Genomic DNA, 14206 nt, shown 5'->3' on the forward strand with positions numbered 1-14206 from the left:
AGGGGGCGCGGCGCGGCGCGGGCGGCGGCCCATGGGCAACACGCTGACCTGTTGCGTGTCCCCCAATGCCAGCCCCAAGCCAGGCCGGCGCGCGGGGCCGGCGGCGCGGGACTGCGGGCCCGAGGGCTACGAGGCTGCTGCCGGGGACGCGGCGGCCGTGGCGGCGGCGCCGGGCGCGCTGGAGCCGGGCGAGGCGGACCTCGGGGCGGGCGAGGGCCACCACCTGCAGCACATCAGCGACCGCGAGATGCCCGAAGGTAGGCGCTGCCCCGGCCCCGCGGCCCGGCCGTGCGCGGCGACTGTAAGGACCCGCGGGGCCTTAGCCCCCGACCCGGGAGCGGCCGCCCGGCCCCCTTCCCATCAGGCGGTCCCGGGGCGGGGCGCCGGGGCGCGGTGCGCGGGGCCGGGCGAGGCTGCGGGGCGTGTGGCTCCTGCCGACTGTCGTTAGAGCGCGGGAGGGGAGGACCGGGAGCGCGGGCTGAGGTGCCCGCGGCCGCGTGCGCCGCCGGCGCTGCGCAGAGCGGCTCGGGCTCGGGCGCGGGGTGAGGCTTCCGGGCAGTTCCCGCGCGGACGCGGTGAGCGGACCCCGCTGCCACGGGCCCGGCCGAGGGGCGCGGCCGGCGCAGCGCTGCCCGGAGTCTGCGGAGAAGCGGAAGCGGAGGCCGAGGGAGTGACTGCGGCCGGGGGCCGGGTCCTCGCGAGGACGCGCGTCTCCGCGCCCCGCGCCCGCCGCCGGGAGAGTGCGGGAGAGGGCGCGGCGAGGAGGCGTCTGCTCGCTGTGTCTGGAGTCTCGGGACGTGATGGTCCCGGGTAAAAATAGTGCCGGGAACGTGGCTCCCTGACGCTGGCTGTGTTCGTGGAGGCGGGAGGCGCCGGCCGGAAAGGTGTTAGAGCCGCGGGCCGGCCGTGTCGTTTAAACGCCGGGGATTGTTTCCCGAGGTCAGAGAGGAAACGTCTGGGAGCTCCGCCTCCGTCGCAACTTTCGTCGGGCTCTTAGTCTCTTCAGAAGTCGGGATAATTGAGCGTGTGAGTTGTGCCGCGTGACGGACGGGGCCCGGTAACTGGGAAATACTCCCTTTCCCGAGTGCTCAGATGTTGTGAAAGGCTGCGCAGATTGCAGGAATTAATTAATTGCACCTTAAGCCGCGAAGCCTGTGAGTACTTGGGGACAGTGCCGCTCTGCCCGGCTCCGTGAGGTAGCCCGAGTGGCGTCTGCAGACCCGTTAGTGGACGGGTCTGTCGGGTCGGAGGCCGAGACGGGGCCTTTGTGTGGTCCTCGAGAGTCCCCGCGCGTCTCCGTGTGCGCGTCTCGCTGGGCCGCTGCCGCTGCCGGAGTGGCCCGTGTGCGTTCTCCCCGTGCTGGCGGGGAGAGAGCGGACTCCGCGGTCTGAGGCGTCTGGCACACGCCCCGAGCATCAGAGTGACTGAGGTGGGGGCGCGCCGCGTCCAGCGCTCTGGAGTGCGGCTGGCGTTCTGTCGTCTGTCCGTGAGGCGGGCCGGGCTGCCTCCGGGCCGAGTGTCTCCGTTCAGAGTTGATTGTGCGCTGTTCAGAGCAATGTCTACCTCTCCGTCCCCGTCTGTACTTGATTACGGTGGGTGGGAGTAACAGTAGAGGCCACGAAGTAGCCTGAATTTACCGGTCAGGTCAGCGAGTTGATGTGTTTTAAACAGTTTGTTCTCATGACCTCGAATTGAGGCTAAGAATGCCCTGGACAGAGGGCCGTTAAGAGAAGCTGGCAAGAGGGCAAGTAAGGCACCAAGCATTAAGTACAGGCCTGTGATAAAGAGTGTTAAATCAGGAAAGTTGAAAAAATACTGTTCACGAATACAGAATTTACCTTTTTGTGTTTAACATGATAGTTGAAATTTCATTTCAATTTGTCTTTTAAAAAAACTTCTGGCATTCAATAAAGTGATAAGAGAAACCTCAGTTTCAGCTGTTGCCTGTTAAGTTTCCATGGAAACAAGGTCGGAACACCAAATACAAAGTACAGGCACACTGAAAGTTTGCTTTTAACGTCTTTATTTCAGACAATTGTATATCAATTTCCCTGGAAGCTGAGAAATACCTACTTAGATGTAAAACATTTTGGCTTTTCTACAGCGAAGAATTGAATTATTTGGTACTTAGACAAAATCATACATAAATGATGCTCTGCCTTATTCTGAAATATTTCAGAAGAACATGATTTCTTCAAGCCATTTCAAAGCTATTTCTGTGAACTTGTCGTAGGTTTCACGTGGACTCAAGAATTTTTCTGCTACCTTGCCTTTGTCTAACAGTATATCCAATATAACTGATGGTAGTATCAGTAACAAAATAAGACACAAAGGTCCTCTTAACAAGTGTGCATACAGACTTATGTTCTGATCTCATGAACTTTGCTAATTTGCTTGCTAAAGGTGGTCTCTCCAAGTAATGCCTCCTTCCCCTTCCCACCAAGGAGTGAGTAGGGAAGGAATTGGCAATATGTTGTGGGAAAACCTCTGAGCAGCAGATCTTTCCTCTTTCCAGTAGCTATTTTTTTTTAACTTTTTATTAAGATTATGATAGTTTACAACCTTGTGAAATTTCAGTTGTACATTATTGTTAGTCATGTTGTAGGTGCACCACTTCACCCTTTGTGCCCTCCCCCCACTGCCCCTTCCCCCTGGTAATCACCAGTTTTCTTTGTCTCTGTGTTTAACTTCCACCTATGAGTGGAGTCATACAGTTTGTCTTTCTCTGTCTGGCTTATTTCACTTAACATAATATCCTCAAGGTCCATTCATGTTGTTGTGAATGGGACGATTTTATCCTTTTTTATGCTGAGTAGTATTCCATTGTATGTATGTATGTATGTATATATATATATATATATGTCTCATATCTTCTTTATCCAATCATCAGTTGATGGGCACTTAGGTTGCTTCCACATCTTGGCTATTGTAAATAATGCTGCAGTGAACATAGGGGTGCATGGGACTTTTGGAATTGCTGATTTCAAGTTCTTTGGATAGATACCCAGTAGTGGGATGGCTGGGTCATAAGGTATTTCTATTTTCAATTTTTTGACAAATCGCCATACTGTTTTCCATAGTGGCTGCGCTAGTTTGCATTCCCACCAACAGTGTATGAGGGTTCCTTTTTCTCCACAACCTCTCCAACATTTGTAACTTTTTGTTTTGGCTATTTTTGCCATTTTAACAGGTGTAAAGTGATATCTTAGTGTAGTTTTGATTTGCATTTCCCTGATGATTAGTGATGATGAGCGTCTTTTCATGTGTCTATTGGCCATCCGTATATCTTCTTTGGAGAAATGTCTGTTCGTAAAGCTTCTGGAACTGTGCTTGACACCTAAAGAGCCCTCCAGGATGTATTTCCATGCAACTGCATGTAGCTGTACTGCACACCTTTTCTTAACTGTTTTTTGTGCCATTTAATGGTTGGAGCACCATTCATTTACCCACCCTTTATGGTTGGGCATCTTTTATAGTAAAACTGCACACAGTCTTATTATAATTCTTCATTCTGGGCGTACAGATAATAGCTGATACATTGTACCTCCCTGTAGAGTTCAGATGATATACTTTGTCTTATGACAGATCCATAGGATGTCATTTTATAGTTAAGGTTAACTATAAAAGTAACATTAAATTTCTTATCCCAAATTAAAGACACCATTGGTTTTTCAATGTATGTTAGAATTCCTCTTAGGTTTTTGTGGTTCTTGGTAGCCTGTTTTGTTTTCAGTTCTGAATAACTACTACTCTAAGAGATCTAAGAGTAAATGTTGGTCTTAGATAACAAATTAGGTGACAGCATTAGAAGAAATCTTAGAAAGTGTGGGAAAATTGGGAGAAACTTAACTGGTCCTGGGTACTCTGAAACAGTGAGATGTTTATTGGGCAGTTTGTCCAGATGCAGGACAGACAGTGGTATACCAGACAAATCTCTACCTTAACTCAGGTCCTTACATTCTAGAGGGCCCTGGGGGCAGACAGCATGTGAATAATCAAGAACCTCAGGCAGTGAGGTGCTGGGAAGAAAGTAAAGGAGGGTAGTGGACTGAGGAGGGAGCAGTTTTACATGGGGTGGTGAAAGACAGCTGCTCTCCTTCAGTGATACCTGAGCAGTCTTAAAAGTGAGCAATGTGAGGATGTAGGAGAAGAGGCTTCCATGCACAGTTCCTCAGATGGGAATACGCTTGGTGCAGGCAAAGGACAGAAGGACATGGGTGGCTGTAGCGGAGTGAAAGGGATGCCAGGAAGAATTTGGTGGATTAAGACCTTGTATGCCTAGTGGCTCTTGACAAAAAGTGGGGATTTTAGTCCAGTTGTAATGGGAAACCACTGGGGGATTATATGCAGGGTAATGATGTTAATTCTTCAAAACAAAACAAAACAAAATAACAGACTAGATACTGTGTGAGAGTAGACTAATGCAGGCAAAGGTGGTACAGTAGTTAAGGTGAGAGGAACAAAACACTATACGGGCCTAAAACAGGCTGACTTAAAGAAATTTAAGTGAATCTAAAAGTAGGTTAAAAAAATATGAATGGACGAGTCACAGAAGAAGATATGCAGATGATCCTTAAACTTATCTTCACATGTAAGAGAAATGCAAAATAAAACTATACTGTAGTTTCTCTTATATTGGGAGAAAATCCATAAAGTTGAGACTGCTTTCTTTGGTGAGGCTGTGAAGAAACAGTTACATTTATAAATTGCTGATGGAAATGCAAAATGACCCTGCCCCATGAAGCCAAAGTTGGTGCAATCTCACAACATTGCACATGCATTTAATCCAGAAACTCTAAGTTCAGGAATTTATCCTGAAGACATACCCCACAAATATGAAACCACATATTCACAAAGTTTTTGTTACATTATTTTCAAAAGCAAAATATTGGAAATAACTCAGATGTCCTGCAAGGGACTGGTACATCTGCACAGTGGAGAACATGAAACAGTAGGATCTCTATTTACTGCCTTGAAGTGATCTCCAGGATATGTCACCTGAAAAAAGCAAGGAGAGGACACACACTGACCTACATGACAGAGCAGGGGAAATACATATTTGCTTATTTAAAAAAAAGAGTGGGAGAAATTCTTGCTGATTGTGTGACCATTGTCCCTTTCCCTTTAGTGGTAGCCAAAACATGTATTTGCTTAAGATGATACTTGGGTATGGGTTATGAGTGGGCATTTTATACACTTTCCAGTGAAATGCCAAATGTTCACTTTTTGCTTTTGAGTTAATTTGTGAAAGTTTTGTTTTGTCATTTATTGTGCTTAACATAGTATATAGATTGCTCTTGCATTTCATTTGATCCTCACAAACAATATTTTGAGTTATGTAGTATAGGAATTATGTCTTACATAGGAGAGGACAGGCTCTGAGAGGTATAAATTGAGTTGTCCACGGTTTTAAAAATGAGTCTTGATAGAAGAGGAATGTAAAGTCCAGGTCTGTGGCATGCAGGAACAGAATTTATAGGATGATGCATTAGGTCAGCTGCTTTGGCTACCTTTTTTTTCATCCCCTTTTTTAGTGTATTAAAGTATTTAAGCATTAGGGTTAAAACAATAAAGTTGCATAATGTGAAATGAAATGGAGGTAATTTGGAACCCAGAAATGTTCTTAAAAGTCCAAGAAATTGAGCAGAGCACTCTTTAGAAATATATAAAGGAAGAAAGATGTATTTCACTTTATGAAATGTTACATCTTAGTCATTGTCACTAAAACATAGATTGAGGATTAAAACAATGCAAGAATGAGAACCAAAGTAGAGGCAAGCGCAGAAGTGGTCTGGAAGCCGAAGTTAGCAAGGCTCAAGTGAGCAGTAGACTGTGGGACGCAGGAAGGTGCTGTGTGCCCTCTGGTGAGGCAAGCCAGCTCAAGGCTACCAGGTAGGAAGTATCTGACTGGGGTGTAAAGCGTGGACTCAAAGAGAGAAATTCATCAGTGTATATGTAATTGTAGGACTCAAAATGTTTGTCTTGTGGGCCATAAAACTAATACAATGTAGGGGCCAGCCCAGTGTCACAGAGGTTAAGTTTGTGCTCTGCTTTGGCAGCCCGTGTTCGTGGGTTTGGATCCTGGGCACAGACCTACACACCACTGATCGGGTCATGCTGTGGTGGCATCCCACATATAAAAGAGAGGAAGATTGGCACAGATGTTAGCTCAGGACCAATCTTTCTCACCAAAAATACCCCTAAAAACAAAAAACAAACGCAATCTACACTGTAGGGGTGACAGAATGGTCCACTAAATGCAGGAAGCCTTAAGTAAACAGGTGCCCAGCAGTTGGCCCAGAAACTGGTGACATTTCTATTTAATTGGAATACATTGAGATCAGTATGTTGAAATCAGTCTCTTTCTAAAATAGGCTACTTCTGTCAGATAATTTCTTGGTCACTACGCTCTCCTTTTTTTTTTTTTTTTAAGATTTTATTTTTTTCCTTTTTCTCCCCAAAGCCCCCCGGTACATAGTTGTATATTCTTCGTTGTGGGTCCTTCTAGTTGTGGCATGTGGAACACTGCCTCAGTGTGGTTTGATGAGCAGTGCCATGTCCGCACCCAGGGTTCGAACCAACGAAACACTGGGCCGCCTGCAGCAGAGCGTGCCAGCTTAACCACTCGGCCACGGGGCCAGCCCCCGCTCTCCTTCTAATATTTTGACAAGAAAAAATTATTTTAGATAGTTTATGATTACATAATTTTAACACTTTTAGCCTTTAGTAATGCATTTCATTTATTCTAAGTTACCTGTATTTTTACATTTTTAGTATCTGTGCAATTGAGATGGCTTTTAAAACTGAGAGAATCTTAGATTGAAGAAAAGCAATATTCAGTGTCACTGGTGTTTTACGGATTTTTTCCTCCAAGGAATATTTACATTAAGACCTGAGTTTAATTTTTTTATTAAGTCATACTTTTCCTACATCAAACTATCATGCTGTCAAATTAAGTTGCAGTTTACATTAATAACGCAAAAGTGGTGTGTCTCAAAATACAATTTTAATCATAACCCATAATCATGAGCTCTAGAATGTTTCTCCTAGGTTAAAACATTCTTAGATGTTTCTAAAGAAATAATTTTTGGAAGAATTCACATAAAAGATGCACGGTAATTTCCTGACGTCTCTAAATCGCTGTGTGCACTTGTGCATGCTGTGGGGCTCATAATGCTTTGCTTAATAGTTGGCAGTCTTACCTGTATGATAGTGAAAATAGTACAATTTATCATAGTCTCCTTAGGCCCTGGGAAAACAGTTAATGGAGAGTGCAGAAATGGACTGCATGTGTGTGTTTACTGTCTGATGGCTTAAATATCCATTCTATAAAATAGTGATGTGCGATTTGTCACTAGTAAAAAGTGCAAGTTATGTAGAAAATTGTTTTAGGCTATAGATAGAAGATTAATATTCTCTGAGAAAACCTCATGCAAATTGACATAAGAGCCCTAGTGGGTACAATACATACAGTATATACAAATAATAGGCAACTCACCAAAGTGGAAATAGCACTCTTAACTATGGGAAAATGGTCAAACTGTGTAATCAAAGAAATGCAAATAAGAGACTGTGAGGCTTCTCATTCACATCGGTAGGAATTTTTTTTTCAAGTATCCAAAGCTGGTGTAGGAGCTAAAACTGGCATGATTGATAGTATTATACACTAATATAGAAAGCAACTTAGTATCATACATTGAGCCATGAAAATGATCTGACCTTTTGATCTAGTCATCTCATTTTGAAGATCTTTCCTAAGGAGATAAAAAAAAATTATTAAAAAACACTGCGTGAAGATTTTCCTCATAATATTGTAAGAATAGAACTTTGTAAGCACCTGAACCCCAACAACAGGAATTCCTCAATACAAGAATAGCACTTGATGAGCCGTTATGTATCAATAAACAGTAAATATGCTGCAGTGGGATGGAGATGGGTTTTCAGTAACAAAGAGGACATAAATTATACACTGATTAGAACTGTTTGTTTTAAAAAGGTAAAAGAAAAGTTACTAAAAGTAATGGTTGAGACTTTATGGGTAATTTTTAAACAAAGCATTATTTTGGCTCTTGCAGATTTCTGTTCTTGATAAGATAGTTGTTAAAGGAATGAGCAGGTGACCTTTACCTAACCCCACTCTTAGTGGGATCATCAGTACCGCTGATTTAAACAGGTCTCTTTCAGTTGCAAGTTAAAGAAAATCTATCTCAAAATAGCTTAAATTAAGGGGCTGGCGCGCTCCGCTGCAGGCGGCCCAGTGTTTTGTTGGTTCGAATCCTGGGCGCGGACATGGCACTGCTCATCAAACAATGCTGAGGCAGTGTTCCACATGCCACAACTAGAAGGACCCACAAGGAAGAATATACAACTATGTACCGGGGGGCTTTGGGGAGAAAAAGGAAAAAAAACATAATCTTTAAAAAAAAAATAGCTTAAATTAAAAAAAAAATATTGTATAACCAGAGTTCATGGAGTAAATTAGGTACTCCTTGACCCAGGAATTAAATGATCCCAGAACCTGTCTCAGTTCTGCTCTCCTTTCTTGATCTCTCCTGAAAGGGAGTGTCCAGCAGCTCCAGACTTGCGAAGGCTCCTGGAGTTCACCACTGCCTTTCTCCTCTGGTTCTTGGAGGTCTCAGGGCAACTGTGAGTGATGGGCAGCTGTGGGGCACATGCCCATCCTAGAAGCCTAGGTAGGGTAGTGAGAGTGTCAGCTTGTTCCTGTCCCCAGGCTAGTTTTGCTTTTTTTCTGTGTGTTGTCCTTTCTTTTACCCTAACCCTCTTGATTTTTGTATTTAGATCCATAGTAACACATCTTGGTTTGGGGGAAGGGTGTGTGTGTGTGTTTAAGCCTGCTTCTCCTTTGATTCTGGTACTTACTTTTCCTGGACTTCCTATTGAAAACTTTTTTTAAAAACATAATCCTCAGAAGCTTATACTTTATTTTTTAATTTGAGAAAGGACTTTTTTTTTTTTAAAGATTGACCCTGAGCTAACATCTGTTGCCAGTCTTCTTTCTTTTTCTTTCTTCTTCTTCTCCCCAAAGCCCCCCAGTACATAGTCGTATGTTCTAGTTGCAGGTCCTTCTGTTTGTACTGTGTGGAACGCCACCTCAGCATGGCACGGTGCCATGTCTATGCCCAGGATCTGAACCAGCGAAACCCTGGGCCACCAAAGCGGAGTGTGCGAACTTAACCTCTCGGCCATGGGCTGGCCCCTGAAAACTTTTAATTAAACTTTATTGTGCCATAGGCACTGATACATAATGTGGCTACTAATGCAAACATTTCTGCTTATTTTTTAGGTTCAAATGCAGTATATTTGCTTTCGTTTTGGTAGGAAGTAGTCCATGAATCCTAAGAAGCCTTAGGTTAGAGGCAGCTCTGAAAGTCTCTGCCAGTCACTTTGTGCACAACTGAATGAATTTATTTTTCCAAATAGCTAACATCGTCTGTTTTTCAAAAATGTGGGAAAAAATAATTTTTATGGGTCTTTTACAAAAAAATGTTGAATAGAATAGTTTCTTCAAAAGCAGTTCAGTAAACTTCAAATTCAGTGAAGGAATTTCCTTGAAGAACAAAGCAGTTGGTTTAGCTATGTAAATTTCTAGTGCTGGCAGTATCATTAAAATGGATGGTTCAGATTCCTGTTAAAAGAGGAAGTCCCAAATTATGTTTGTGCAGGATTCTAACTGTAATACTTGCAGGAAAAAAGGATTCTAGGTAGAAAAATTTGTGAAATCCTGACTTAGGATTTCCACTAGACTGAGTAGTTTTTTATTCTCAGTGTGCATTTTGATTCTCTAAGAACCAGGGACATAGTGTATTTCGATTTGACCACCATCCTCCTTTTAAAAAACAGAACAATTATTGTGTGATTTGTGAAGTATTGCCTTAACCATTACTCTATCAGGACGTTGGTCCAGTTTCTTAGAAGATTGGTTATGTGGTTTGAGGTGGACGTTGCTGAGGAGTGTCATAGGGTTGTTAGTTTTTTTTTTAATGGCAACTTTATTCTCCCATATAGTGGCGAACTTTGTTTTATGAAAATTCAAGTACCTGCTTTGTATTCTTGCCTCAATAGAAGACTATCCCACCTTGGTACAAGGTGGACTGCAGGCAGACCTACCTTTACGTAGGTACGGCCAAAATTTTTTTACAAGTGGCCCCATGATCTGCTCCAGAAAGTACTTTTATTGAAGACCCAAAGTAATCATGTGGCATGGAAGGAAGAGATGAGAGTTTAGCTTTGGACGTTCAGGGCAAAAGTTAAAGATCAGTTTCTGTCGTGGAAGTGTTCCTAAAGATTAGAACATCCTCTTACATCTGCCATGATGAATAGCCCCTAAATAAACCACAGCTGAGTTCATTTGTTGAATGGAATTAGCCATTTGATTCTCTAACATTTGCTTAAAAACCTCACTTTATTTTGATATATTTGATATATTAGCTCTTATCTGATGCTAATTGGCCACAGCATAACTTGATTCTTGAGATGTTCCTGGAATGTGCTAGTAATATCAGCATAAAGAAGGGTGACTATTTCTGATTGATAAGCAGGAGGAGGAAAGCACATATATGATTCATCTAAAAGTTGCCATAGATTATTTAGGTGCAAGTTTAAGAAAGTCTGGTTTTATTTTATTAAAGACATAGCCTGGTGTTAGTCCACATGTAGGCAGAGATTCTATAATTTTTCAGTTTCCCAGTAGAATTTTTATATTGTTACCTTTACTAAAATTGGCTTTATATCATTACTTAAAACTCTTCCCAAGATTGTTAAAAGCAATTATAATTGATGCGTAGCTATTTTAAAAATCGTGTATTTTTCTACAACTAAATTATCATACCTTTTTCTCTTCTTCCTATGCAGACTTAGCTTTGGAATCAAACCCTTCTGACCATCCAAGGGCAAGCACAATTTTCCTGAGCAAATCTCAAACAGATGGTAAGACGATATTTTTTTTACCCTGAGAAAAAGATTGAAAACTGTTTTTATGTATTATAGAAAGTATTTAGAAAAACTTATACATTGGTTTAAATGTTTTACTTTTTCATGTATTCACTTGTCTTACTTTAATATGTGATGGTACATTGTCCTTTGGTTGCCACTGCTTTAGTGATGTGAACACAAGACTATCTGTTTACACTTTTTGCCACCTCTTTATCAACACGGTCTGTTGGTCACATGGTTTAGATGGAGTCTATTTTTCTGTACTACTTTTTCCTTTTCCCCTTGCTCCAAAGAGCACATTTTTAAAAGATGAATGATGAGATTTGTCACAGGTTTTCATTTGAACAAATCAAAAAAATCAAGTGTTTATTGATGCAGATTGAATATGTGACTTTGGTCCCATTTTACAGCGCTCAACCAAATGAGCCTCTCTCACATCCAGATGTATGCTACTCAGAACTTTTAAGCTATTCAGAACTTTCTTATCCTCATGGAATGCTGTGCCAGGTGCATCAGAGCAAGCATGCCCCCTAGGTTCCTGTAAGGCTAGCCTCAGCGTGTGAAACTAGTGCAGTGTCCTGTGTCCTCCTTGTAAAGATGAGAAGCAGAACTGCAGGAGTGGTTAGCACTCCTGCTTGCCTGCTTATTTTCCTTGATGTGTTATTAAATTGAGTTTATTTGCTAAAAAGCCATACATAACCAGGTTTTTCAGTTGATTATGACAGCAGGAATATAAGAAGTGAGGGTTCCATAGTATTTGACGTAATGCAGTGCAATAAAAAATGGAGGTTTTTAACCTGTGTTTTCATAGTGTGTATGCTTTGCCTGTCTTGAGCCGACCGTTTCTGCTTAGGATTGCGGTATTTCTCACTTTCTTCCAGGCCATAGGCCGGTCACATGCAGAGAGAGAGTGGAGACAGTGAAAGAAAAGCTGTCACATCCCTCTCTTCTCAGTCATACGGAGTGTGTACCTGTGACGCAGCAGAGGAGGCAGTGTGGGGACAAAGTGCAGCCCAAGACCTCTTTGGAGCTTTGTTCTTCTGGCCTTTGTTAGAGCAAAATGGTTTTGTGTGCTGTAGATATGTTCAACTGGGTTTGCACACTCATTTTAAAATTTAAATTTGTTAGGTTACTTTCCAGTTGTGTAAAGACCCACTTTTTTTTTTTTAGTAAGGTATTTTAGTTGATTACCTGTGAGTGGTTCAGGATGCTTCCAGGGGTACTGGTGTATCTAGAGATTAGTGCCTGGCCAGAAACTGCTTCTTAGAGCTGTCAGCTGTTAGATCCTGGTAATTAAAGCAAGCTGTGTGTAAATGTAGACTTAGAAACTATTACTGGGTAGTGGATCAGCTATGCAACAGGTAAACTTTTTTATTAGCTGAATTGCTCACCTGGTCTAATTTGCTTTGCATTTTTCTTTTGTATCTGGAGAGTCTTTCATTTGTACCTAATGTAGAATATCTGTTAGGTCCAAAAGTAAAACTAAGTTTTTAGATTTTGCTTCGTGGGACTCATCTTGCCAGGTGATTTAAATTATAAATTTTGTTGGAAATATAAAAAAATAGAATGGAATTTTATCTCATTTTTATGTTGGTAATCCGTCAGATAATTAGCAACTACTTTTATTTTTCTATGGCATTTGTATTAGAATTGATCAGTTAATTTTTTTTATTCTTAGTGCGAGAAAAGAGGAAGAGCAACCATTTAAACCATGTAAGTAAACAGTTGAAAAGTTAAGTAAGAAATTAATGGTTTGAATTAAAAGCATGTCTACCATGATTCCTAAGAAATACAGTGGACCCAATACTGTTACCATGGGCCTCTTTTTGTAGATTTTCTAAATCTCCTCTATTTTCCTAATTATCAAATGTGTTGAGGAAAGTCTTTGGTTTAGTAGTGCCCTTTTTTCAGGTGTTCTGACACTTAAGTTAAATATCAGTACCATGGTTGTGGTAGAAAGATCTGCTGTAAATTTTTTTGCCTTAATTTTTTTTATCTTTTTCATGAAAGTAAAAAAGTGTAACTGCTAAGTTAATTTTTAGCACTATCTGTTGGCTTCCTGTCATAGCGGAAAGCCTAGCTTCCTCCCTCCACCATGGCCTTCTTTCCCTCCCTTTATTCCGTCAGCATGTATCCTGGTCTTTATTAAATCAGAATCAATGCAATGACTGTGCATATACTTCACGGCGGAGCCATGTAGTTCTCTGACTGTGCCTCCTCCTGTACGCCCTTCATTCTTTTTCTTCAATATTAGTGAAATCTGAGTGCTTTTGCACTTCTCCAGGATAACCCAATCCCCCTCTTCCTGGCCAGTGTGGTTCATACAGCCAAATGCGGTATGTAGCTCCCTGGCTGATCTCCCTCCTTCCACGTTCTTTTTTTTCTTCACAATCTGGTGATTTGACAGAGAATGATGACTATCAGACAGAAGTACGTTTATGCTGCGTTAACTTAATATCTCTTCGGTTTTTTTGTGGCATTAATTTCGTGACTATATTCACTTGCCTGTTGTCTAACTGCTATTATTTTCCCCAAATGTTGTAACATTTGTCACATGCCTATCAGAAATATTTCCCATCTCCTAAACATATCTGTTCCACGTTTTTGTTGGAGACAACCGTCTCCAGCCTCTTGTCACCCTGTTCCAATATGGACTGGTTTTCTCTGAGCCTGCTCTGTGCCTCTTTTCCCGCGATATCTCATTGGAGTCGTCTGGGATCTCAGGTGATTCCTCTCTTGTGTTGAATTCTGTATATCCTAGATTCTGCGTTTCCTTCTGTCTTGGTGCACTGCCTTGTTTTACTGGAGCACATTTCCCTGGGAAGGCACAAGGGCAGAAGTTTTAGAGATCTAGCCTTTCTGAAATGCCTATTTTATAAAGTATAGAATTCTAGGTGGAAACCAGGTTTTGCAGTTCTAAAGACATTTCTGTTGTCTTCTCATTTACAGTGTTGTTCTTAAAGCTGTCTACGTTGTATGATACATTGTACATTACCAATTTTAGTCATTTTCCCCCCATTCCTCCCTTCTCTGGAAGTTTTAGTACCTTCTCTATCCCTGGGATGCTGAAATTTCGTAATATGGTTTGGTATGGACCTTTTTATTTTATTGGGGCCATTAAGTCTGCAGACTGTCTCTCCTTCTAGTGAATTTTTTTGTTTCTTTGATATTTTCTCTTTTCCTTCTTTTTCCTAGTATTCCTATTATTTAGATGTTGGAACTCTTAGACCAGTATTCCTGCATAGATCCTAAT

At 42.0% G+C, this 14206-nt stretch overlaps 1 protein-coding gene across 1 annotated transcript in view; it reads left to right on the forward strand.

Moving 5' to 3' along the window:
• The first annotated feature begins 6 nt into the window (after window positions 1-6).
• Window positions 7-14206, forward strand: part of CCNYL1 (cyclin Y like 1) — a 33355-nt gene continuing 19155 nt past the window's right edge. Inside the window, exons 1-3 of the mRNA XM_046657891.1 lie at window positions 7-257; window positions 10873-10947; window positions 12632-12666. Of these exons, the coding sequence (XP_046513847.1) occupies window positions 32-257; window positions 10873-10947; window positions 12632-12666 (336 nt within the window). The 5' untranslated portion in view covers window positions 7-31. The remainder of the gene's footprint in view (window positions 258-10872; window positions 10948-12631; window positions 12667-14206) is intronic.

Source organism: Equus quagga, chromosome 4 (genome assembly GCF_021613505.1).
Source record: "Equus quagga isolate Etosha38 chromosome 4, UCLA_HA_Equagga_1.0, whole genome shotgun sequence".
Classification (NCBI taxonomy): Eukaryota; Metazoa; Chordata; class Mammalia; order Perissodactyla; family Equidae; genus Equus; species Equus quagga.